The sequence below is a fragment of the Nuphar pumila genome, chromosome 12 (assembly GCF_984573655.1).
Source record: "Nuphar pumila chromosome 12, dmNupPumi1.hap1.1, whole genome shotgun sequence".
Taxonomy (NCBI): domain Eukaryota; kingdom Viridiplantae; phylum Streptophyta; class Magnoliopsida; order Nymphaeales; family Nymphaeaceae; genus Nuphar; species Nuphar pumila.
In genome coordinates this window covers 4,145,490-4,173,030 of record NC_143260.1, presented here as the reverse complement: position 1 = coordinate 4,173,030, position 27,541 = coordinate 4,145,490, and the positions used below count along the sequence as shown (strand labels likewise).

Here is a 27,541-nt window from a genome sequence, read left to right as displayed (position 1 = left end):
TTTTTTGACCCAATTGATATCATTCCGATGATTGCAAAAATTAACAGGGAGAACAACATTTTAAAGTCCGCACATATCAAAGACACTATTAGTATTAGCGGCCTGGTTTTCACATTTAGGAACCGAAGCTCATGCCTGTTAGCATATTTTCCTCCAGACTAATCCAGCTAATTTCGCAAGGAACAAGAAATCAAATAATTTCCTTTGTGAGTGTGCTCATCTGTGATCCGTTATACCGAGCATACATAGAATAATTTTTTAACCTAAAGAGAAAAAAGAAACTTTCAAACACCGTTAGCAAAATTTGATGCATTTCACTACCCAAGAACTTTCTGCTTCTTTGCAGCATTCATATATGGCCTGATAATCCATTCATTTTGGGCTTCACTCTGATCAACGGTTCCCAATTTGATCTGCCAAAAAAGAGAAAAGATCAGAAGAAAAAAACAATAAGCATATACCCTGTCTTCCACTTTAAAATCTGTATGTTAAATATGAATTTTGGCAAATCTGACCATACGGATGTGATCTCCATGATTTAAAGCATATGAATAGACCCTTGGTTAAAAAAATTGTGTAACTAGGATTTTACAAGGATACAAAAATCAATGGTTTTGAAATTTCTAAAATTTTCTATGTTATAAAATCTTATCTACACATCAAAAAAGTTTGATCCAAAGATTCTATTCATATGTTTTCAACCACGGAGATAACATCCATACGGTCAGATTTGCCAAAACACACACATAACATAAGAGATTTTGAAGGGGAGGGCAAGGGGTGGGTCATTTAGTGGGTGGATATATATATGGAAAAGGCTTTGATTAATTATTATGGTTCCAATCCCCTTGACTAGAATATTGACTTGATGACAAATACATGTAACATCCAAATTGTCAAGCTCAAGTGTAAGCCAGCAGGGTATAGCATCATTGTGTCAGCCATCCACCGGATAACTTCTAATTCTTACCCTACCAGTTTCAGCAAATCACAGTCCAACACTCCACTATCATCCCCCATTGTCTCACATTCTCGCAGTCTCTCTGGCTAACCTTGAACCTGTTTTTCTGCTTTGGTCATATCTAGAATTCGAGTTCTTGATTTGGTACCAGCCTTGTGGCCCGCATAGATCAAAATAATGTTTTTCAACTAAGCATCTGCAACATTCAGCTTATGGAAAACACTACACAACCCAAATTGTGCAACTTAACCCAGTCCAGCTATCTTATTCGACCATTTGTCTTATCAATTTAAATGCCAAAGTTGCAGAGAGCAACAAGCACTTTAGAAACGTTTGAGTATGCAATAAAACCAAACACAATGATATTACAATAATTGCAGAGAAACACACGGAATGGAGGTTTCGAAGGATGGCGTATCAGAATAACAAACTACTGACCTGATAAAGCCGCAGCTCAAACCGAGGTCCAATTTCCCTCAGCTCAATTGACTTGGGACCACCAGATTTTTCATAGATGTGATGCCTGCATGTCAAACAAAAACAAAAACTCAGAGGGAGAATACCTCCTCATGCATCCAACAGAACAATGTTGACCAAACCTAGAATCTAGATTCTAGACCCATGTGAATGAACAGCAAGATGCACGCTGAAAAAAATATGTACAGAAATTGTATCTTAACGATAGACCAGCCATGGCACTGAACAATACACGTAATTTGTCTTACTTGCGAAAGAAATGCAGCCATTATCATAATTTAGCTTAACTAGATCATTCCAACAATGCCAAAAATGAACCAATAACAGCAATCAATTGGAAAAAAATAAACATAGTTAAATAATTGAGGATTCCAAAAGCCATGCATGTACAAGGCACAGATGTATCAAACCATATAAAAAGTAACTAATATACTAAATTACTTAAAGACTACTGAAATTCTTTGTCTGAGACAGAAATCAATCCTTAAAGCTGTCTGTGCCAGTGTAGCATATAAATTATAATCTGTCACACGGACTCGGCTAAGGAGGTGGTGCACCCGAGTCGACACGCCCCGACACGGGTGCGGACTCGGGTGCGGATTAGGACTCGGCGCAGACTCGGTCAACGCCGAGTCGGACTCGGTCAACGAGTTCAGGCCGAGTCCGTCCACATTTTGGACTCGGTCAACTTTGACCGAGTCCAAAAATGTCCATTTCGACTTTTAAATTACATTTTGGATCTGGGTCGGGTCGGGTCCGGACCCGACCCAGATCCAATTTTCTTTTGCAGCCAAACCCTAAAAGGGATTTATCGATAGGGGGAGGGGCTTACTCTCTTGATTTTGCTTCTCCCCTTCAGCCCCTGCAGCTTTCTCCTACACCCACGGCGGCGATCCAGACTCCGGCGACGGTACGCACAGGCAGCCACCGTCTCCCCCTCCGTCAACAGGTATGTCGATCAACCCTCCCTCTGCTCGCAGCCTCCCTTGCACCTTCTGCTCGCAGAAGAGGGGCTCGGCCCCTCTCTGTGCCTCCTATTCACAAAGGTGGGGCTTGGCCCCTCCTCGTTTCGCTTATGTCAGGCAGGCCCCTCCCCCCGTACCCTCTGCTCACAGAAGAGGGGCTCCCCCCCCCCTCCCTACACCCTCTGCTCGCAGAAGAGGGGCTCGGCCCCTCCCTGTACGTCTAACTCATAGAGGAGGGGCTCAGACCCTCCTCGTTTCCCTTTTATTACAGGGGTAAGAAGTAGGAGTGGGGGAAGGAGGGGGCTCGACTGACAGGCCGAGCCTTGCCACGCCGAACAACAGAGGAAATGAGGAGGGGCCGAGCCCCTTCTCGTTTTCCTTTTGTTCAGCAGGGGTAAGAAGGAGTGGGGGAAGGAGGGGGCTCGGCTGACAGGCCGAGCCTTGCCACGCCAGACAGAAGGGAAACGAGGGGCCGAGCCCCACTTCTGTCCCCCTCCCTGCACCCTCTGCTCGCAGAAGAGGGGTTGAGTCCCTCCCTTTGCCTTCGATTCACAGAAGAGGGGCTCGGCCCCTAATTTCCCTTCTGTCCGGCGTGGCAAGGCTCGGCCTGTCAGCCGAGCCCCCTCCTTCCCCCACTCCTTACCCCTGTCGAACAAAAGAAAAAAGAGGAGAGGCTCGGCCCCTCCTCGTTTCCCCTGCTGCCTTTGGCTTTTTGGCAAGGGCGAAGCCCCTAGCACGGATAAGGTTCAGCAGGGGCTTGCCTTGCCCCTCATTTTTTGTGTTAGATAGGGGTAGCTCTTATTACTATTATTTTGAAGTGTTTATTAACTTTATTTTATTTACTTATTTTCTTTTCAGTTTTCAGATATAATGGCGAGTTTTAGCGGTAGTGTCAATACATTTGGTTCAAGTTCTAACCCTGAATTAGAAGTTTCTCAACCACTTTGGAGGCTTGTGACAAAAGGGGTAAAAGCTAGTAGTAGTGGTGGTGGGAATGTGCAGTTTCATTGTAATCTATGTAAGACTGTTTTCACAGGTTCTTATAAGCGTGTGAAAGCACATCTTTTGCATATTCGTGGTCAAGGAATTAGGGCATGTTCTGGGATTGACAAAGACATGTTAAAGCAATTAAAAAAAGAACAAGAGGAAGCTGAAAAGAAGAAAATTGCAGAGATGAGAAGCGATTCGATTAATTTGTCTTTTCCTACTGCTACTGATATAAAAGAAGAGCTTTTAAAGAAAAGAAAGATGGAAAGCAATAAAACATTACAAGTATCATTCAAAAACATGGCAAGAGCAGAAATTGATAAAAAGATTGGTCGATTCTTTTACTCAAGCTCAATTCCTTTTAATGTAGCTAGAAGTCCATACTGGAAAGATATGATTACATCTTTGGCTAATTGCAATTTGAGTGGTTATGTGCCTCCTAGTTCAGAAAAACTAAGAACAGTCATTCTTGCAGAGGAAAAAAATAGAATTGAAGACTTGTTAGAGACTCAAAAATTTGCATGGAAACGACATGGAGTGTCGATTGTTTCTGATGGGTGGACTGATATACAAAGGCGACCACTGATAAACTTCATTGCTTACTCACTTAATGGGTCAATCTTTTTGAAGACTGTTGATGCATCTGGAGAGTATAAAGATGGTGAATATTTAAAGAGATTATTTGTCGAAGTGATAAAAGAAGTAGGTGAAGAAAGTGTGGTGCAAATCATTACTGACAATGCTCCAGTTTGCAGTCGTGCAGGAATGAATTTGGCAAGTGAAGATACATATTCACATATTTTTTGGAGTCCTTGTGCAGCACACAGTTTAAATTTAGCACTTAAGAGTATATGCAATCCATCAAAAGATGATGCACATGCACATGAAATGTGCTTATGGATTGAGGAAATAAAACATGATGTTCGAAATATTAGAAATCTTGTTGTAAACCATCATCATGCCCTTTCTATATTTAATACGCATTCTGATCTCAAGTTACGGAAAATTGCTGAAACTCGTTTTGCTTCTCTCATTGTTATGATAAAAAGAATTATGCAACTCAAGAATGCATTGATGATGATGGTGGCTGATCAAGATTGGACTTTTATCGTACTGAAGATGATGTCAAGGCTCAAGCTATCAAAAAATGCATCTGTGATGATTTTTGGTGGGATAAAATTACATATTTTGTTGAATTTACAGAGCCTATTTGGGAAATGTTGAGAGAAGTTGACAGAGATGTACCCATGCTTCATAGAATTTATGAAATGTGGGACAATATGATTGAAAAAGTTCAAAGTATCATTTTTAAACATGAGAAAAAAGATATTGCACTTGATGATTCAGAATTTTATAATCATGTACATTAAGTTTTAGTGAGAAGATGGGATAAAAACAATACACCTTTGCATTGCATGGCACACTCTCTCAATCCAAAATAATACGCAAAAAAATAGTTGACAGCAGGTGTTGGTCGTGTTTCTCCAAATGAAGATCCTGAGATATCAAAAAATAGAATGATATATTTGGAAAGACTTTTTAATGATCCTCACATGTTTAAGGTTATAAATAGTGAGTTTGGCAAGTTTTCTACTGGGAGATTTGATTCTTTAGCAGCACTTGTGGCAAGGGATGAGGAAGATCCCTTAATTGGTGGGCAACATATGGATCAGAGACACCAAATCTGCAACGTCTTGCAATGAAGTTGTTATCCCAACCAGATACATCATCTTGTTGTGAAAGAAATTGGAGTACATATGCACAAATTCACACCATTAAAAGAAACAAACTCACTAGTAAAAGAGCAGAGGATTTGGTTTATGTTCACTCAAATCTACGATTAATTTCTCACCGCACCAAAGAAGAGTATAGGTACTTTTTTTTGTATTCAAAGTTTGTATTTAAATATTTGCATTCAAAGTTTTAAGTTAGATACTAATATAGTCATTTTTTGATGCAGTTGTGGACCATCCAAGAATTGAGATGTAAATCCAGAAGATTTTGACTTGGAGGGAGAACATAATTTACATACTCTCAACATGGACTACCTCGATCCTGTTCTTCCCTCTAATTCAGACGATGAGGCAGATTTATGATAAGTTTTGTTGTTTATCACACTCACAAGCTTCTTTATGTGTTATATTTTGGTAAGTTTGTGTTGTTAAGAATTGCTTTTTTATTTTTGCTTTAAAATTTACAATCTTTATGTGTTAATTTATTGTTATATATATAATTATATATATTTAAAATATATATATTTATAATATATATATATAGCCGAGTCCCCGTGTCCAAATTTTTTGGAATTGCGCCGCACCCGTGTCGCACCCGCACCCATGTGACATAGATTATAATAAATAAGCAAAACTACTGAAATTCTTTCTCCAAAAGTAACTAATATACTAAATTACTTATTAAACTTACTATGTGTATCAAAACAAGATTACAAGGCATTTCAAGACATGCCGGATGTAGAACTTTGTGAACTTGGTCCTATTCACTATATGCCATGAAAATGCATAAAACATGCAGGCGTACCTGAGAGAATGCCTGTATTTGTACATTTGTGAATGTGTCTTGTTAGAAGCATGCAAGCTCGGTATCCAACCATGGAGTTTAATCATGGTTAGTTTTGATGGTAGACAATATGTTTAATCGGTGAGTTAAAGATTAATGATTATTGGGATATAAATGTACTTAATCATTATTCTGCCGCAAGATCTAGCATATCTACTAGAAGTCTAGAAGAAGGCTTCACACAATAAATAACAGTGATGCAATAAATCTCACAGTTTGTGAGAATCCATCCCTTACATCCCAACAAATGGATTAGCTTTCGCCAGACAGTTGGGAAAAAAGAAACAGATCATCCATTCAGCTTCTAACAAAACAGTAGCCTCCGAAAGGTTAATGTTTTACTATTTTCTAGTGGGAAAAGTACACCAAAAGGTACAAATAAATTAAAAGATACAATACCTGAATGAGATATAGTCAGATTGGTTTGCAAAGGTCATGATGCGCTTTGAGTCTGGTTTCGGAGCTGGAAACAAGTGCTTTAAAATGTTTGCAGTCCTCTCACCAAGCTGGTTCAATCCAATAAATCATGACAAAATCACTGTTACAAGTCGTCTACCACCCGAATACAAAGCAAAGACATCAATGTCTACAAGAAGCATCAAAGAGACGACCAAGAAGAAAAAGGACCCAAACTCATGGGAAAAAATACACCTATCAGAAGTGCACTAGTTTCAGTTGTTTCTACTTGGTACTAACTACTAACATAATGCAAATGTTCTTGCAGCTCTAAGAGAGAAATATAAGCAGCCACCTTAATCCAACAAAACGCAGGATTTTTTTTTCAACCTATGGCTGAAGAGAAGATTAAACCAAGTTAGACAGTACTCATATGAGGAAGTCCATTATCTTCTTTTGAACTCTTTTGTGAAGCCTCAATCTTAACAAACCCCCATTCCCTTCCCCTTCTTCTCCCCTTACCCATCCTCTTGCAAAAATATAGAAGAAAAAGAATAAACAGCGGAAAGGCAAGAAATTTTGTCGGCATGGAGCTGGTTGTGCTTGTGTACTCAGATGCAAGACTGGGCCAACGATCCATCCACTAGGAGATCAGTCACGGGGTATGCAGTCTTTTTGGGGCCACATATGGTGTCTTGGGCTAGCAGAAAGCAAAAGACTGTAGCCCGCTCAAGCACAGAGGCCGAATACAGGGCAATGGCAGCAAGAGTAAGAAACTGTGGTGTCTAAATCTAGTGCAGAATTTAAATATAAACCCCTAGCACATGTATTTGTAAAGGTCTATGACGGAAGCTATTTGTAGTTATTCTGAGGAAAAATAAGGCTCCTAATTGATTTATATTATCATAAAAAATCAGCCATTTAGAATCTTAGATAGCTTCTAATCTAACATATCACGAAAAGGAAAAACATGTCATGTACATAAAAACTAGGATTTCAATAAGGAAAAGGTAGAAGCAAAAATATTTCATGGCACGTACCGAGATGGTTTCAAGCATCTAGAGGGCATTTGAGAGCCTCAGATCTCAGATTATCTGTTGTGACACCGGCAAGATCCAGGGCATCTCAAACACTAGACCTCAGATCAGAGATCCAAGATCTCTCATATAAAGGGAGAGAGAGATCCAAGGATCTCTAGAATGTTCCCTTACTGAAAACTAAGAAAGAGAAAACTAACACAATACTCTCCTAGTATATTACTATCATGCAAAGATGTAACCAATACAACATATTCAACCATTCTTATCCCATTTACTGATAATAACTTTAGCTCAGTTAAGCATATCTTCCATTCCTTTGGGAGTCGTAATCAAACTGTACAAACTAGATTAAGCAAACAAAAGAAAGCATGTATACTTCACAGAAAATCCATGCATCAAATCCAACATGCCATTATTGAAAAGCTTAGACCCCCTAAAAAGGTGTAGCTAAAAAAGAATGTAGTTAAATGTGAAATAATCAAAACAACAAAAATTAAAGCTGAGAAACAGAGGTTCTTGAAACTTTTCAAAGAACAGATGACTAATTTGAAGATTTTGATGGGGGCAATTTTTTGCAGTAGGGCCACGTTTTGTACCTTAGTTGAGAAGTTATGAAGAATCAGATGGGGAAAAGCCTCAGACATTGTTCCCATAGATTTCTTGTCTTTAATATCATGTCTTGTTACCTGAAAATCATCTAGAGGTGAAATTCAACATGCAGGATATACTTTACTTCACAAGACATTAAAACCAGCAAGCGGCAATATTGACACATGAAAAATTAAAGACAGCTTACCATACCACATTGAGTAATCCAAAGTATGCGGTGGGACCGAAAGGCAAATGGCATACAACAAGACCATCTGGCTCACCACGATGTTCATGCACCATAATGATGTCTGTAAAATCATACGCACGACAAGTCTGAACAATTTCTGACACAACCTACAGAAGAATGAATTTTCAAAACATATTTCAACCTACAGAACATATTTCAAAACATATTTCTCATACTTCATAGATCCAGATTTTTGGGCTCAATCCATTCAGATTCAGTATACGAGATGGTCTCATAAGAAAACCATGATTTAACTGATTGTTATAATATCTACTACAGATGATCAAATTTGTATAGGGAAAGGAAAACAAACCACAAACATGATAAAGGAAATCTAACATTTGAATCCATTAAAACAATACATGTTATGCATGAAATCAAAGGTCATATGATCGCATGTAGCAGCCTATGTCACATAGGTACAGGCGCTGCACGGGATATGACATGGAAACATCCAAAAAGATAGGTATGTGTACATAAATGTGAACGATTATGCTATAATTTACAAAATGTTGTACATATGAAGTTATAGACTGTTAAATCTACAGCAAGTCAAAGGTATATAGATAACTAACAAATAATGATACACAAATATGTGTGCTTGTGTGTGTGTATATATATATATATATACATATACAGAGAGAGAGATTGGTAGGAGGGCCTGTATTTTTCCTGCTAAACATACATCTTTTCCTGCTAATCTTTCAGTTGATAACTAACAAGCTCCATCTTTTCCTGCTAAACATACATTTGTTCACCATGTGAACTTATTCTTATCTAAAAACCTTTCCCCAATTGCATGACCTCTTACACAAGCTTCTTTTTTAAATGATGTATTTAGTGCAACAAGGTACTATTATAATCTAAATGGCAAGATGACACTACGATACAAAGAAATGCACAAGATGGAAATAAAACCAAACAAGAAGTCACAGATTGTGGGGGTTGGGATTGTCAAACATAAACTGATTTAATTACATACATATTGACCTAGCAAATACATGCAAAATGTGGAATCCAAGACATCCAAGAGCAATTACAAAAGGAGCAATCATATGATGCCACCTAGAGCAAATAAGCTACATGAGGCACAGAACTTGCAGAAGTGCACCACCAGCATGTAGCCGGATAGTAAGTGTTTTGAGTCTTTGACTATGATAGCATGAACCACATTTTATTAAACCATATGATATGAATAAAGAAAATCAGTCCATAATCCATATTTGCAGAAACTCTTTAAATCCACAGGATATACAACAATTTCAGAAAGGCCAACTATAAGATTGTTAAAACTGATTCTTACAAGTATAGACTTCAAAACATGCAAAAGTTCAAAACTAACCTGACTGCCACGGTTTATTCTTTGTGCATTAGGAAAGACGAATTTAAGCTCCTGCGGCAATAATAATGACAAAATCATAATTAATATGACCCATTAAGCGCTCTGATTCAAACAGAGTAAACATCAAGAAACAGAGACTAACCTTTACAAACTGAACAAGGCGACTACTGGGATCACGAGAAGTCGTCAACAAAATCTTTGGATCCCTTTCAGAAGCATTAGCATACTCATCATCAATGTGAGTTCTTGGCACTGATTCCAGTAATGAAAGTACAACAGTTCAAATTAATATCCACAAACACAAATTTCAGAATAAAAACACAGGCAGCCCACAGGATGAACAGACTGCAGCATACAGGTATTATTTAATATTATGCAACATCTCCAACGCTACAATAGTAATCCGCGAATACCACAAGCTGTTTGGGAGCTCCTTTTGGTTTTCATACGGTTTTAGCATTTCAAGGAACTGGTTTTGACTCCCAAACAAGCGTACCTTTTTTGAGTCAAAGCAGTCCAAAGTATTCGCACGTATTTATCCATGCATGTATTTGCACAGTTGTTCATGCATGTCAATGCATATGTGTTCATGCATGTATTTGTTCATGCATATGTGTATTTGCATGTATTTGCCCATGCATATATTTGCATTTATTTTCTATATGCGGTCATGCATGGCCACATATGCATGGCATGGATAGACATGTGTGTTTTCATGTATGTGTCCATGCATGTATTTGCATATATTTGTTCATGCATGTATCCATTCATGATATTGCATGTATTTGTCGTCCATGCACGTGTCCATGTATATATGCCCATACATGTATTTGCCCATGAATATATCTCCATGTGTGTATATTTGTTTGTGAATGTGTCAATGCATGTATATTTGACACATATATTTTGTGCATGCATTTGGCAGTGAATATAGTCTGATGCATGTATATTCGTCATGTATATTTCATGCATGCATAAGTATTCATCTATGTCACAGGGATTCGGCTAGCAGGGTGCTGCACCCGCGTCGATGCGACACGGGTGCGGTCAACCCGACCCTGGGTACGGTCAACGCACCCAGGGTCATTATGGTCCAAATTTTCAGACTTAAAAAAAATATTTTTGCCAAGAAATTTTTTTTTAATATATGTCACAGTGATTCTCCAACTAGGTGCCGCACCCGATGCGGTCAACCTAACCCTGGGTACAGTCAACGCACCCAGGGTCATTTATGTCCAACTTTTGGACTTTATATATATATATATATATATATATATATATATATATATATATATATATATATATATATATATATAATATTTTTGCCGCACTCCCGCACCCGGGTTTTTTGGAAGTGCCGCACCCGCACCCATGTGACATAGGTAATCATGCATCCATATATTGTGTCATTGTTGGGTTAGTGAGGCATTGGGGTAGGCAACACAATAAGGATGGTATTCATTGTTGGATTCGACAAAACCCACCTCAGCAGGTGGATTTATGCATTGGGGAAGGTGTTGGAGGTGTCAACACCATCCTCATTGCCATTGTTCTGGTAAGACAACTCCCAAACAAACCTGTGCATCACGGTTTCCGTGACACAGCTTCAAATGCATGGCTCCCAAACACAGCCTAAAACGCAAATGAGGACAAACTCAAGTGATAAAGTAGTTTAAAAGATACTGTTGAAGTCGGCAAAATAGGAATCGTTAATTCACATTAGGTCTAATCTCTCTTAAATAAAGATTAGACAAGAAAATATTATTTACAATAATACCCTTTGCTCCAAATAAAATAAACAAGAGAGACCCAGCCTATTAAATAGTTACAAAACTACCCTTGATGCATATGTATATATAGGGTGACAGCTTCTCAACACTCCCCATCAAGCTGGAGCATAAATATCAATAATGTTCAGCTTGTCACAACATCTTGAAAAATTAGAACTAGCTAGGCCCTTGGTGAAGACATCAGCAATTTGATTTTCTGAGGATATGTGCTTGGTACAAATGTACCCAGTTTGTACCAGGTCACGTACATAGTGACAATCCACCTTGATATGCTTTGTTCTTTCATGAAACACTGGGTTATTAGCAATATAAGTAGCAGCTCTATTATCACATATCATCATCATAGGTAACAAAACTTTCACTTGGAGATCAGTCAACACAGATTTAATCCACATCATCTCCGTAGCAGTTTGAGCCATAGCCCGATACTCTGACTCAACGCTCGACCTGGCAACAAAAGTTTGTTTCTTACTTCTCCAAGTAACCAAGTTCCCTCCAACAAACACACAGAATCCAGTTGTCGACTTCTATCATCAACATACCCTGCATAATCTGCATCTTAATAGGCAGTAATATCTAAAAAAGGATTTTGTTTAAACCATAGTCCTTTACCAGGGGAGAAGTTTAAATATTTGAGAATCATCATTGCGGCCACCTAGTGAGCCTTTGTAGGCTTGTTCATAAACTGACTTACCTTGCTCACGGCTAAAGATATGTTAGGTCTAGTCACAGTCACATATAATAGCTTACCAACAAAGGAGCGATAGCTGCTACTGTCCACATACTCTAATTTTTTATCAAACAGATGAGCCTTTTGGCCTCTAACAAACCTATCTCCTTCGGAAGACCAAAGGCATATTTCCGCTATGACAAAACCAATCATTCTCTACTCCTTGCAACCCTTATGATTAAAAAATATTTGAGTGGTCCCAGATCCTTAGTCACAAAGTGTTTCTGAAGATGAGACTTTGTCTCAGAGATGTCTTTTTCACTGCTTCTTGTGACTATAATGTCATCAACATATACTATCATAACCACAATCCTTGCACAAGTCTTTTTAACAAAAAGGGAGTGATCAGAGGTTGATCGGGCAAACCTAAAGGTCGACATTACCTCAGCTAGCTTGGAGAACCACGCACGAGGACTCTATTTAAGACCATAGATTGTCTTGTTCAACTTGCATACCTTCAGACACTCCCCCTAAACTTCAAACCCCAGAGGTTGCAACAGGAGAGAATGTCTCAAAGAAGTCCACTCCATAGGTTTGAGTATAGCCCAGTGTTATTAAAAACGCGCCTCAAGGCGCAAAAAGCGTGCCTCGCCTCAAGGCGAGGGCCTTTGTGCCTTGAGGCGCAGGCTTGAGGCGCAAATACACAGAAGCGTACGCCTCAGAGGCCTTGAGGCGTACGCCTCGAGGCGAGGCGCGCCTCAGGGTGAGGCGCGCACGCCTTATGATTATGGTCAAATGAGGGTCAAAGGCCTCATTTGACCATAATTAAAATCTTGCCCCCGACCCTAACGAGGGTCGGGGCCCTAAATAGTCTCTCGCAGCCCCTCTCTCTCTCTCGTCTCTCACAATCTCTCCCTCTCTCTCGCAGCCTCTCTCCCTCTCTCGCAGCCCATTTCCTATTTCTCACAATCTCTCTCTCTCCCTCTCTCTCGCAGCCCCTCTCCCTCTTTAATCCTCTTTTTTTACTCTATGTTAGCTATCGATCTATTGAAGAATGTGGAGGTGGAAGCCATCATAGGACCACAGAGATCGGGAGATGCAGAGTTCGTCGCTCGATTGGGAGATAGCACTCAAGTTCCCATCATTTCCTTCTCTGCTACAAGCCCTTCGTTGTCAACAACTAAGACTCCTTACTTCGTAGGGACTGTGGAGATTGATTCGTCCCAAGTAGATGCAATCGTCGCAACGATTAAAGCGTATGGATGGCGACAAGTGGTACCCGTCTACGAAGACTTGAATTTCGGGATGGGGATGATCCCGTTCTTAACCGATGCGCTTGAGCAGATTGGTGTTGCAGTTCCTTACAGGTCTCTTCTTCCACCTTCAGCCACCAATGACTTCATCAAGGAGGAACTCAACCGGCTTGCTTCAATGCAGACCCGGGTCTTTGTTGTGCACTTGCCTTCGTCTCTTGGTGCCAAGTTCTTCACTTTAGTTAATAACAATGGCATGATGAGTGAAGACTATGTCTGGATCATCACAAACTCACTAGGGATGTTTGTGAGCAGGTTTATGAGGTTGACTTCATGATCGTGTGCATTGGGAAGTTCAACAACACACTGAAAATGCATGTTTTCCTACCAAACAAAGGGCCGGATGTGTTCAAAGGGAAGGTGATGCACTCCAAGGAATACTTGGCGTTGGACGAGCCCGACGCGCTGGAGCTCATAGAAGGCAAAAGGGTGGCTGTCGTTGGTGCTCACAAAACTGCGTTTGATATAGCTGCCCAGTGCGCAAACGAGAACGGTGCGCCCCCCTTTTCTCTCTTTCTCTCTCTAAAATCAAGAGCTTAGGTTAGAGTCTTGGCGAAAATATGAGATTTTAGAGAAACCAGAAGTATGTATTCTAGGTTGCATTTGGATTTGAGAGGTTCAAGGAACTAGGATGATTTTTGATCGCTGATTTGAGGGGAATTGGGTAGTCTACTCTGTTCTTTGATAATATTATTGCTTGCTCGATTTAGATGCCCAAATCCCCTGTCCACTTAGAATGGGGAGAATTGGGAATTCTGCTCTGTTCTTGGGAGAATCATTGCTCCATTAGATGCCCAAATCCCCTATCAAGTTCGGTTTGTGGAAGTGATAAGGGATAAAGTAACTAATGAGATCAAGGTAGAAGGATACTCCATAGATGTGTTCAAGGCAGTATTGAAGTTCCTGAATTACTCACTTCCCTACGACTTCTTCCCCTTTGAGAATGCTGAAGGAAGGATGGATGGGAGCTACGATGATCTCATATACCAAGTCTACCTTCAGGTCAATTTGTGATCCTGATCTCTGTATTCGTTTTTTCTTTTTCTTTTCTTCTTGAAAAAAAACTTCATTCCTAGTTTACAAGATCATGAAAAAATTAGCATTCTTGTTGGCGTGCATCATGAAAAGACTACCATAAGGGTTTTGTTTCCCGTGAATTAATGTACCCCAGAAAAGATACTAATATACGCTAAGGTTTTGTCTAAATTTTTCTTTCTATAAAAAAATATAGACATTATTTTTCTTTATACTAATTATCTCATATTTTTTCCGTATTTATTTGAGATTTTTTATTTCGTGTTGGTTGGTGCTTCATCAATAAAGCATTTCTTATTTATTTATAATTTTAGATAATTTTTATAGTTTTTTTAAGTTTTAAAAAAATTTTGAGGCTTACGATTTGCGCCTCGAGGCTTACGCCTTGCCTCAGATTTTGGTGGAGTGCCTCGCTACACCTCAACGCAACCAAGCGGGCTTTAAACCTTTCAATCGATCCATCTGAATTATACTTAATAGTATAGACGCATTTACAACCAACAATATCAGCCTCATGCGATGGGTCAACTAAGTCCCAAGTTTCCCTAGAGAGTAGTGCATCCATTTCATCATGTATGGCCTTCGCCCATCTGGAGTCCAAAAGGGCTTGATGATAATTGAGAGGAACTGATGTAGCATATAATGCTAATACAAAATTCTTCATATTAACACCAAGTCTTGCCTCCAAAAAAAACTGAGAAATAAGGTGAAGCATACACTGGTTTTTCCCTTCCGAAGAACAATAGGTAAATCACCATCAACAATAGACTCTTCAGTAGGATCAGGAACACTCACCTCTAGAGAAGTTGATGGCAAAGGCATAGAGTTAGGTGGAGTTCGATGTGTGTACACCACGGAAGAATTTTTGTAACAGGACTCAGTCAGACATGGAACAGAAGAGAGACTGACTCCAATGGAAAGGGAGGAACAAAAAGAGGGAAGGAATCACCTTGACTAGCATGTAATCGAGGAGACGTACTAGAAAAATAAGGGAAGGACTCAAAAAAAGAAACATTCGCAGTGGCATACTCTCTCTGAGATATGAGATCATCACAACAATATCCTTTTTGGTGCTTAGGATACCCAACAAAAACGCATTTTATAGACTAAGGGGACAATTTATCTCAGTTGAGACCCAGTTTATGAACAAAGCACATGCAGCCAAATACCCTTGAGGAGATGGAAAAAAGAGGAGCTTCAGGACTGAGAATTTGAATGGGAATGTGATCACCTACAAAGGTTGAAGGCATACGGTTTATTAAATATCCCACAGTTAGGACCGCATCTCCCCAGTAGGACGCACACATATTAGACTGGATCATGAGGCAATGGGCAACATTTAGAATTTGTCTATGCCTGCGCTCAGCTACTCCATTCTGTTGCGAGGTACGAGGACAAGAAGTCTGAGTTTGAATTCCAAGATTTTTGTAAAATTGAAGTAATTCAGAAGATTTGAATTCAAGAGCATTGTTAGTGCGAACATCTTTGACACAAGAATTAAACTGAGTTTTTATTTCAATAATCAAGGATTTGAGAATAATGGGGGCTTCAGTCATTTCTTTTAACAAGAACACCCAAGATAATCTGGAAAAATCATCTACAATGACTAAATAACAAGGTTTTAAAACCCGTGACTCGGAACTCGACTCGTTCTTTATTGACTCGTGACTCGGCGGGTCAACTCGGTGACTCGGACCGGGTTTTGTTAACTTTTGATTTTAAAAGAAAAACAATATATAATTTGTCTGAAACCATGTTTTTGAGTAAACATAGTCTCCAAATGTCTGTAAGAATATAAAAACAACGGCAAAGAGCTATAGAGGTTTGCTTGAATAATTGAATTTGATATCTATACAAGCACTTTGACTAATTCATGACTTGAATTAGAGGATTTGGTCACCATGAGTTCAGTCTGCTACTACCTAAGGTTCCTAAAATGGCCAATCATATATGCTAGCTTGTTTTAAAAGTTTTGATTCCCTCTCTAACAAATCCATAAATGTAAAATAGGGATATATGTGCATATTGAAAGTTTACAAAATGCCCAATATCAACATAAATAAGCAATTTTCTCATGTATAAAACTATGCAGGAAATATATTAATGGCACAACTATAAAAAGACTACTAATATTTGAATATGTACAATGCTTGTTCATATAACAAATGGATGATGAAACCTAAATGTGACTTCCCATAGGCACAGTTCACCCTCCATATATAGTGAGAATCATTTCTTTAAAATATTTTGCTAGAATAAGTTGATAACACAGGGTGAACAGTAATTCGAACAACATGGCGATTTTATTTTATGGATTTAAATGCTTTTTTATCTTTAAATGATTTTTATTTTCTTTTTTATACAAAATTTGGGCGTAACCCTTGTTAAAATATATGTACTTATATATTTCGAAACTGTAATTTGAAACTCAAAAAACAAATTTCAAACATCCCAAAACTCGCCCGAGTCAGGCCGAGTCAAGCCGAGTCAGGCCGAGTCAAGGCCGAGTTTTGGCAAACCGAGTTTGCCTTGCCGGGTTGACTCGCTGTCGAGCCGAGTCAGCCGAGTCAATGAGTTGACTCGGCGAGTTTTAAAACACTGCTAAATAATAACGACACTTAGAACAACTAGGAATTCTATTTGGACCTCAAACATCAACATGAAGAACAAAGAAATTTTGACTCGAAGGACTCTGACTAGACGAAAATGAAATCTTGTAATGTTTTCCAAGCTGACATGCTTCACACAGCAAGGTACTGGAAGGAGAGATATAAAGAATGACTCTACACAGTTTAAATAACGTGAGATGACCAAGACGATGATGCCAAGGCAGCGGACTCAACTACCGAATGAAGAGATCCAACCAGTTGGTGTAGATAATAAACTCCGCCTTCCTCATAGCCTCCACCAATCCTCTTTCCCGTCAGCAAGTCCTGAAAAGTACAACAGGCAGGATCAAATATTACTCTACAATTCAATTCTTTGGCAACACGACTAACAGACAACAAATTTTGAGGAAATAAAGGGGCATGAAGAACATTTGATAGCTGAAGAGTAGGGGAGATAGAAATATTTCCCTGGCCAACAATGGGAGAGGAACTTCCATCGATAAGAACTACTTTTTTATGGTTGGCAACACTATTCAAATTTGAAAAATCACACGAATTTCTACACAAATGTTTAGATGCCCCTGAATCAATAATCCACCTACTACCTTGACAAGATAATCCATCACCTGCAGAAAGCCACAGGGGAACTAGATGGACGATGGGCCAGCAACTCATCGTACTCAGCACGAGTAAGTGTAACTGAATCACTAAGAGGAGCAGAGAGAGACTCAGGTTTGGCAACTTGTGCCGTAGGAACAACTTTAGCTGAAGATGCGGGAGGTCGTCCATGCTTGTCAAAGCATCTATCTTCTAAATGCACAAGTCTCCCGCAGTAGGTATACCGGAGCTTGCCTCTTCCTCCTATGCCTCGACCATGTCCACGACCTCGTGTATTAGGAGTAAAACCTCGGCCTCGACCATAGGAAACAGATAGAGCCGAGGTTTGTGATTCTGATTGGGATGAAGGATAGGGCATGGCAAGCCTGCTCAATCGATTATATGCCTCAGCAAGAGTGGGAACATCTGAGTCCGTCAACATCTGAACTTTGGCAACTGAGAATTCAGCTAACAAGCCAGGAAGGAACCGCGCGACCATAGTGTGCTCCTGGTGAAGTTTCTGCTTATCACAATACAATGATCGATGTGCATTTAGTCTCTCAAAAGTTGCTTTCACAGAGGCATAATACTGGGCTAGAGTTTGCTCTCAATGTTGCAACTGATAGATCTCGTGCTCCACTTGAAGAATACAACTTACATTAGTTTCTTGTGAGTAAGTATCTTGCAAATTGCCCCATATTTGTTTTGCAGTCGTGTAATATATAAGCCCATCAGCTATGTGAGGTTGAACACTATTCATAATCCAGAACATGACGATATCATTGTTCTCTTTTCATGTAGCATACTTTTCAGTTTTGTCTTTAGGCTCACTTTCCAACAAAATATGCTTTCTATGATGCCCCGAGACAGACATCATGAATGTACGAGACCATCTAGCATAGTTGGCCTCGTCCAGCTTTACGGATGATCCATATGAAAAGGATTTGCAAAGGCTTTATAATCAGCCACAGTTTTGTTAAAATGTAAAACTGTACACATATGTATATATAATAATATTATATATATATATAAATACATTTTTCATTTCTTTCTTTTCTGTATTTTTTTCCTTTATTTTTATTTTTTGTCTTTATGTCATCTAGTTCAGTTTGAACTAGAATGACTGTTGCTAGTCAAGTCCTGTCCAGACTTGACTAGCAATAGAGCTGTTGGACTGACACAGTCCAACAACTCTTAATAGAGCGGTTGGACTGACACATTCCAACAACTCTAAATAGAGTTGTTGGACAGCTCTATTGAGTCTTCTTTCAGCTGTGTATATAAAGGGGTGCAGCCCCTCTTGTATTTTATTCCAATGCTTCTTAAGCAATTGGTTTTTCATATCAATAAAGAATACATTTTTATTTTTATTTTGTTTCCAGTTATACCCTTTTTAAGGGTTATGCTTTAGAGTCATTCTTGACACTTGCCCTTGTTAATCTAAGCTCGTGTTTCGAAGATCCCCATTTCATTTCATGGTATCAGAGCCGCGAAAGTACTAAATCTTGAGGAAAAGCTGCCTCGGTTTTCGTGCCCGTTTGCAAAAGTGTTCGCCACTTGAAGAGAAGTGTTTTATCACTTCATTAGAGAAGATTTCACATCTTGTTGTATTGTTTTTTTCCTTCTTTCTTTTTCATTTTCCTTCTTATTTCTCTTCTATCCCTATTCTTTCTCTTCTTCTAATTGATGGATGACAATGATAAAGTCACCATCATGCCTATGAAACTAAGCGATACGAACTATGTAACATGGGCTTCAATCATGAAGCACCATATATGGGGAAAAGGCTTATGGGGGATTGTGGATGGTTCCGATTCGGAACCTAAGCTATCTCTTACTAAAAAGGAGGGAGATAAAGAGGTCCCTCTATCGGAAGAAGAAAAAATCAAGGCTATTGCCTCGTACGAGAAGAAATGGAAAGAATGAAGAATATCTCATGCGAAGATAATGTCATGGCTTATCAATAGCGTTGACATTAAAAAATGCTCAAGTCTTGCCAAATTTGATCATGCCGATAAGGCATGGGAATACCTTAAGAATATGTATTCCCTTAAAGATATTGCACACGTGTGCAACCTCCAAGAAAAAGTTCGAATGATGACACAAGGAGACAAAACTATTCGTGAATATTACAATGGGTTGTCCGAACTTTGGGAAGAACTTTCCCTTTTAGAACCAACGTGGCATTGTGCCGAAGACATCGAGCTTCGTCAGAAACAACTCGATGCTGAACATTTTTACCAGTTTATCACTAGATTAAGGCCGAAATTTGAAACCACTAAATCGGCCCTACTTCACCGGGGAAAAATTCCTTCTATTGTTGAAACTATTGAAGAGTTAACAATGGAAGAAAATCATCTCCGGAAAGGTTCTTTAAAAATTGAAGATGATTCCGTTTTAGCCGTGTCTAGACCAAGGAATCATGTTTGATCATATAGGCCTCCTCACTTTAACCGACAAAATGGTGACTATGATAAGAAGAAAGTTATTTGTCATCACTGTCATGAACCGGGACACTACAGGCCACAATGTCCCAAACTTAAGGAGATGAGAGAAAAAGGAGTTGCAATTGCTGGATCGGAGCCTAAAGATCAGGATGCACCAGTTTCCCTGGCCCAACTAATGAAGATTCTTCAGCCTCTCATCAAAGGTGCATCTTCCTCATCTGAAGCTTCAACCAGCGCAGCAGCCTCATCTTTTTCTGATCTAGGTAAAATTTCTTGGCTTCTTGACTCTGGTGCATCTTTTCATATGACCCCAAATAATCAAAGTCTATCCAAATGTGTTAAAAATAAAACAAGTGTGTCAAAGGTCTTTACTGCTGATGGGACTTCTCTTGAAATAGAAGGAATAGGAAATTTTGAAAAAATTTATAAAACAAAAAAAAAATTATTCCAGAAATTAGACATGTTCCCAAATTAAATTTAAATCTTTTATCTGTATCTCAAATTTCTGATTATGGGTGTAATATTTCTTTTTCTTCTCATGGTTGTTGGGTACAGGATCGTCAGTCAGGCAAGCTGATTGAGGAAGGCCATAGAGAAGGAGGACTCTATTACATGGATTTTTTGGAAATGCCGAAGAAAGCTTTTTGTTATAATATTCAAAAAATAGAGTTGTAACTGTGGCATAAGAGACTTGGTCACCCACATATAGCCAAAATCCAACATTTTCCAAATCTAGGAAAATTTTGTAACTCTGAATCATTTGATTGTAAAGATTGTATTCTCGGCAAAATGAAAAGATTACCATTTCAGAATAAAACCTTTATATCTTCAAGACCACTTGAATTAATACACTCGGATGTTTGGGGTCCTGCACCAGTAATTTCTAAAGTAGGATTTGTTTACTATGTTATTTTTGTCGATGATTTCTCCCGACATATGTGGATGTACTTTCTCAAACATAAGTCTGAAGTATTTTCATACTTTCAAACTTTTCATAATATGGTTAAAAACAAGTTTCAAAATGATATTACTATTTTTCGCACAGATTCAGGGGGAGAGTTTTTATCCACAGATTTTCAAAATTATCTTAAATTGCATGGCATCACACATCAAAGATCTTGTCCTTATACACCTCAACAAAATGGACTGGCAGAACGAAAACATCGCCATATTATAGAAACCACTAGGACTTTATTAATAACAAATCAAGTCCCGAAAGACTTTTGGGCAGAAGCTGCCTTAACTGCCACCTATCTCATTAATAGGATGCCATCTTCTTCGTTACAAAATATCACTTCCATTGAAAAACTTATGAACATTTCTCCAGACTACTCTAGACTAAGAATATTTGGGTGCAAATGTTTCATATTTACTGACAAAAATGATAAAATTTCCCCTTGTGTGATTCCCTGTGCCTTTTTAGGATATGCTGAAAATCAGAAAGGTTATAGATGTTTTGACTTCAAAAATAATAACTATATGTGTCTAGAAATGTTTTCTTTCTTGAAAAGGAGAGCTTCTTTAATATTAGAAAATTAAAAGACGTCACTGAGTACTCCTTTTTGCTAGATCTAATATCAACATCTGATGAATATGACCTTGATTGTAACTTTGATGATGATCAAAGAATTATTGATCTTAATGTTGAAAATGAAGAAGTTCATAGAGATACTAGTATTCAATATTCCAGGCGACAAGAGTCTAATCCTCCATGTGCACTTGAAAATATTCTAACATTCCAACTAGACAATCATCCCGAATCTCGAGGCCTCCAGGAAAGTTTGTATCATACGAGCCTTTCTCACCCACATATAGGGCAGTTATTGCATTAATTCACTCATATGAAGAACCATCCACATATTTTCAAGCAAAAAATGATATCAAATGGATAGAAGCCATGAAAGCTGAATTAGATGCACTTGAAAAGGCTTCTACATGGAATATTCAAGATCTTCCTTCAGGGAAGAAAACTATAGGATGTCGATGGGTTTATAAAATTAAAACCAAGAGTGATGGTACTCTTGAAAGATATAAAGCCCGTTTAGTAGCCAAAGGTTATGCCCAAGAATATGGGATTGATTATGAAGAAACCTTTGCTCCGGTGGCTCGTATGATTACTGTCCGAACCTTAATTGCCTTAGATTCTATCAAAAAATGGTCTATTTTTCAAATGGATGTCAAAAATGCTTTTTTAAATGGAAAGCTAGTTGAAGAAGTATACATGGAACCCCCTCCTGGTCTAAGTATTCCTAAGGGTAAAGTCCTTCGCTTAGAAAAAGCTCTTTATGGACTTAAACAAGCACCAAAAGCTTGGTATGATAGGTTTAGTCGTGTTATGATTGATATTGGTTTTCAATTATGTTTAACTGACACTGCTTTGTTTATTAAGAATTCTGATGCAGGGATCATTGTGCTTCTTCTCTATGTGGATGATATGATCATCACCGAAAGCGATAAACAGGGAGTTGAAACAATCAAAACACTTCTTAAATCTCATTTTGAAATGACTGATTTGGGCTTGTTGAGATATTTTTTAGGCATTGAAGTTGCTTATTCTCCTAGAGGATATTTATTATCTCAGACTAAATTTGCTTTTGATATTGTTTTCAGGTCTGGTATTACTGATGATAAGAAAGTTGATACTCCAGAAGTTGTTAATGTTAAAATGAAGATTGATGATGGGGAACTTCTTGCAGACCCTACTCCTTACAGACAGCTTGTCGGAGCACTTTCCTATCTATCCATTATCAGACCAGATATAGCACATGTTGTTCATACAGCAAGTCAATTTCAACATGCTCTTACTTCTGTTCATATGGGAGCAGTCATGCGTATTATCAGATACATCAAGTCCTCTCTTTCACGAGGACTTTTCTTATCTTCCTTCTCTTCTCTTGATTTAATTGCATATACTGATGTTGATTGGGGAGGTGATCCCAATAACAGACACTCAACCACTGGCTTTTGTGTCTTTTTAGGGGAATCATTGATCTCGTGGAGGTGTAAAAAACAGCAGAAGGTATCTCTCTCATCCACCGAAGCTGAATACAGAGCCATGGCAACCACGACCATGGAAATAGTTTGGCTCTGACGACTGCTTGCTGACATGGGAGCTGAAGCAACAAAGGCTTCACAAATGTGTTGTGACAATAAAAGTGCGATCTACATTGCCAGTAACAGAACATTCCACGAACGCACCAAACACATCGAAATGGATTGTCACTACGTCAGAGAGGAATATCTACACGGGATAATTGATCTGCCATATGTCACTTCAGAATATCAGTTAGCAGACTTCTTTACAAAGCCTCTCGCTGCTCCCCGATTTCACTTTCTCTTAGACAAACTTTCGCTCATTGTACCGTAAGTTTGAGGGGGAGTGTTAAAATGTAAAACTGTACACATATGTATATATAATAATATTATATTATTATATATATATAAATACATTTTTCATTTCTTTCTTTTCTGTAATTTTTTTCCTTTATTTTTATTTTTTGTCTTTATGTCATCTAGTTCAGTTTGAACTAGAATAACTGTTGCTAGTCAAGTCCTGTCCAGACTTGACTAGCAATAGAGCTGTTGGACTGACACAGTCCAACAGCTCTATTACAGCTCTTAATAGAGCTGTTGGACTGTGTCCAACAGCTCTATTGAGTCTTCTTTCAGCTGTGTATATAAAGGGGTGCAGCCCCTCTTGTATTTTATTCCAATGCTTCTTAAGCAATTGGTTTTTCATATCAATAAAGAATACATTTTTATTTTTATTTTGTTTCCAGTTATACCCTTTTTAAGGGTTATGCTTTAGTGTCATTCTTGACATTTGCCCTTGTTAATCTAAGCTCGTGTTTCGAAGATCCCCATTTCATTTCAAGTTTCAGTCTTCAGGTCTGACTTCTGCGTTTCAGCTATGAGATTAGATAATGGATCTGTTTCAAAACGCAGGCACTACCACACGCAAACACAGCCTACTGAAAACTCAGATCTGATGTGCACACCAACCACTGACTATGAAACCGACTATGAATCTGACCAGATTTTAATCACACTGATCAAATCTGATATACACAACCAACGACTGTAAATCTAACTAGATTTTAGGCACGTTGCTCAGATCCCAATCTTGCAAATCTAACTTGAATAGGACCACACCTGAAAACATCCAAGGTTTTGACAAATTGTATTCCACAACCGCAACACCCAATATCAGATCTAATCTAATCCATGGCTGCAACCTTGTAGGCTACCAAGATCGTGACTCGACTGCACCATGAGGAAAACTTCAGGCCTCTTCGACGTTCACACTACCACCATCGACAGGATCTGATGTCAGATCCAAGACAGTCTGGTCATCATGAAGAAGACATGATCCACAGCTTGGGTCTGACGTCAGATAGAAAATCAGGAATAACCCTGCTCCCACACGCAAACCTAGTCGTTGTAGAGGCTGTGAGCAACCCGATCTGCATTTGTGTTGAAGGAGGAAGAGAGGATCAATCAGATCAGACGCAAAAAGTTGTGTCCTGCTCTGATACCATGTTGAAGTCAGCAAAGTAGGAATTGTTAATTCACATTAGGTCTAATCTCTCTTAAATAGAGATTAGACAAGAATAAATTATTTACAATAATACCCTTTGCTCCAAATAAAATAAACAAGAGAGAATCGGCCTATTAAATAGTTAGAAAACTACCCATAATGCATATGTATATATACGGTGACAGCTTCTCAATAGATACAAAGAACAAACTGAAAAGGGTAAAGAGCTAATTGACACAGGATCAAAATTGTTCATCAACAACTGAAAGAGGAAGCATGGATCATCCAAAATATAAATGCCATTGAACGAACTTTCAGAGAAGCATGTGAAAAGTATCATGACAAGCATATAAAAGCATCTATTTGTAAGGAGAAATGTTTGTGCTCGCCTTTGCATGAGCATATATACATTTTGTGGACATGTGCATGTGGATATACTTTTCCCTGACAGATTACTCATCAGCTGAGTTTTGTGGGATCATAAAAGAGGCCTCTTCCTATGACAAACAAGCAAATAGAAAAACAAAAAATTTGCAGCAAATAAAACTTCATCTCTTATCTTGAAATGAAAGCATGATATTGGAAAATCTCCATCTTTAAATTTATCACCAAGAAAATACTACATATTCAAACAGAAGATATATTTGTTAAATAGGGTTTTACTTTATCTTGACTTAAAATCGCACGAAGCATAAAAAAATGAACTTTACAAGCAACCTATCAAATAGATAAGAAAATTAAGTTTTGAATCCCAACAGGTTGTGCAGTTGTTACGTGGAATAGTTCCACACCTATTGACATGCATATTTATTCCGACAATGTGGTGTATCACCAGATGGACCATTTATACATCTGCAGTCAAATCCATGTATGGAGTTCAATGAACCAACCATAGAAAAAGTTTACTTAAACACCTATAAAAGCCATTTCAAGGTGATTATGTGTTCACTGTTTTCTTATTTGCTAATAAACTCATCATACAAAAGAGTAGTGTATTCACTTGAATCAAGGACCCCAAAATGTTAACGGACCAAAGCACAAAACTATAAACTACAGACATCATGATGAACAATGAAAATCACTTACATAAATTGCATTGATATCTTAATCGAAGTAACAAAAAGGGATACATTCTTTATTTTGAATGAAAAGGACAAGTATCTTGTACTAAATCATCGATAGATCCCCTAAAGAAACACCGTTCAAGTGATAAACTTCCATTTATGAAGATTAGCAATGATCATTCTTAGCCAACAGTAACAGGTAAAAAGCTGAGAGGAAGAGAGAGAAACCTGCAGTCTGTTCATCTTCAAGATCAATTTCTTGACGCAATGCAGCTTCTTCGTTCCGAAGCTCTGTTGGGATTGACTTTCCCTCTGCAACAAGGACAAATTTAAAAAAATAAATAAATAATAAAAAACTGAAGAAGTCTTTCAGAGGAAATGGAAAGAAATCCAAAGCAAGAAAGGTTTTCAAGTTTTGAAAGTAAAACTTGTCATATATATAATTTTCATTATTGAACACCTACTACATTTAACTGCTGAATAGGAAAAAAAACAGATAGATGACAAATTTTCAAAAGAACACTTTTCTACCAAACAGATTTTAATTATTAATTATTTATTCCCAACAGATACCTTACATGTAACACAGTTCGTGAGTTATCTGAATACAAATTTTTATTCTTCACTTGTTTTTGGCCTTCCAATATCTTCCGTAATGGGCAATTTTCAACCCTTAATTGTATTCTTAATTAAACAATTGACGATAGGACCTGTTTCTCCATGTATGGGCCAAAGCTAAAACCATGCAGCGATATGATTCTATTGTTCCCCCGTGATTTCCAACCTGGTGGAAAATCATCAAGAACAAACATGAAGGATACCACCAACTACTACATGAGGGGGAATAAAAAGGATTCTTCGTATGATGAATCTGAATAACCAACAACTTCAAATGTCCCGTTATATCCCATCATTTTCAACACATTCCACTGCAAAAAACCACAGCTATTTATCGTATAACAAACACATGATAGTGCTGCAAAGTCAACTTCCGTTCTCCCATCACCGTCATCTACAAGAAAAACTATAAACTCAAATTTTTAGATGACAGAAATTCCGTGCAATTCACTAACGTTTCCCTTTCATTTTCGACCCTATCCCCAAATTTGCATTTCCCCACTATATGTTCCTCTCATTGACACAGAAAAAAGGCAGCAGTAGAAAAGGTTTATATCCGCGGCATCATAAACCGCTCAACCAATTTCTTCACTGCGCCAAATCCATTCTTCTCTCAAGGAGCCGCACCAACAAAGGCCATGATTTTCCCCTCCTTGAATCTTTCCACAACATAATAATAGCAAACGCATGTTCTTTTCACCATTTTCCTCAAATTATCCAAGAGAATTGCAATTCCTACTCACTTTCTATGTCCGACGGGGAGAAAAAACAGATGTTTTTCCCTTGATTCGTCCATACAGCATACTAGACCCTTACAAGTATGTTCACTCACCGTCATTCTCTCCCGACATAAAACTTCCTCATCCACCAGAAACACAAGAATAGACATGAAAGAGAAAAGATAACCACCAAAAGAAAAAAGAATGCGATCGGCGTCCACGACACAAGAAACGCGACTTCAAAGCCAGGAAACAACCAGAAACCTACAGAATCGATAGAATTTGAGGTCTCGAAACAATCGAGAAGAAGAAATGAATTAAGAGGGAATATGAACAATTTAGAGAGGGCACCTTCTAGAGCTTCCTTGATCTTGCGCTTCTTCTCGTAGAGCAGCCTCTCCTTTCCCTCCAAACTCTTCCTGTAGAGGTATTCCCTCCTCAGCCGGATGTTTCGCCTCAGCATCCTCCCTATCCCAACGGTAAAAACCCCCAAAAAAATCCCTCACGATTTGAGGAGTTCCCTCACCGAAGAACTCCAAAACCCTAAAAATTGAGGAAG

At 38.5% G+C, this 27,541-nt stretch overlaps 1 protein-coding gene across 1 annotated transcript; it reads right to left on the bottom strand.

Moving 5' to 3' along the window:
• On the bottom strand, positions 1–27,541 carry LOC149819709 (uncharacterized). The gene is made up of 9 exons (XM_089982955.1): positions 27,334–27,541; positions 25,874–25,957; positions 9,726–9,835; positions 9,584–9,634; positions 8,205–8,348; positions 8,000–8,089; positions 6,367–6,473; positions 1,400–1,484; positions 1–413 (listed from the first exon to the last, which is right to left on the bottom strand). The coding sequence occupies exons 1-9, from the start codon at positions 27,443–27,445 to the stop codon at positions 318–320; spliced, it is 879 nt and encodes a 292-aa protein (XP_089839081.1). The 5' UTR covers positions 27,446–27,541; the 3' UTR covers positions 1–317.

Bases quoted from the DNA above. Each gene is read 5' to 3' on its own strand.
- LOC149819709 (XM_089982955.1), bottom strand. From the start codon at position 27,445: ATGCTGAGGCGAAACATCCGGCTGAGGAGGGAATACCTCTACAGGAAG. The intron at 25,958-27,333 runs GTGCCCTCTCTA...TCCTTGTTGCAG, and splicing joins GATCAAGGAAGCTCTAGAAG to AGGGAAAGTCAATCCCAACA. The intron at 8,349-9,583 runs GTTAGTTTTGAA...ATTCTTCTGTAG, and splicing joins GAATAAACCGTGGCAGTCAG to GTTGTGTCAGAAATTGTTCA.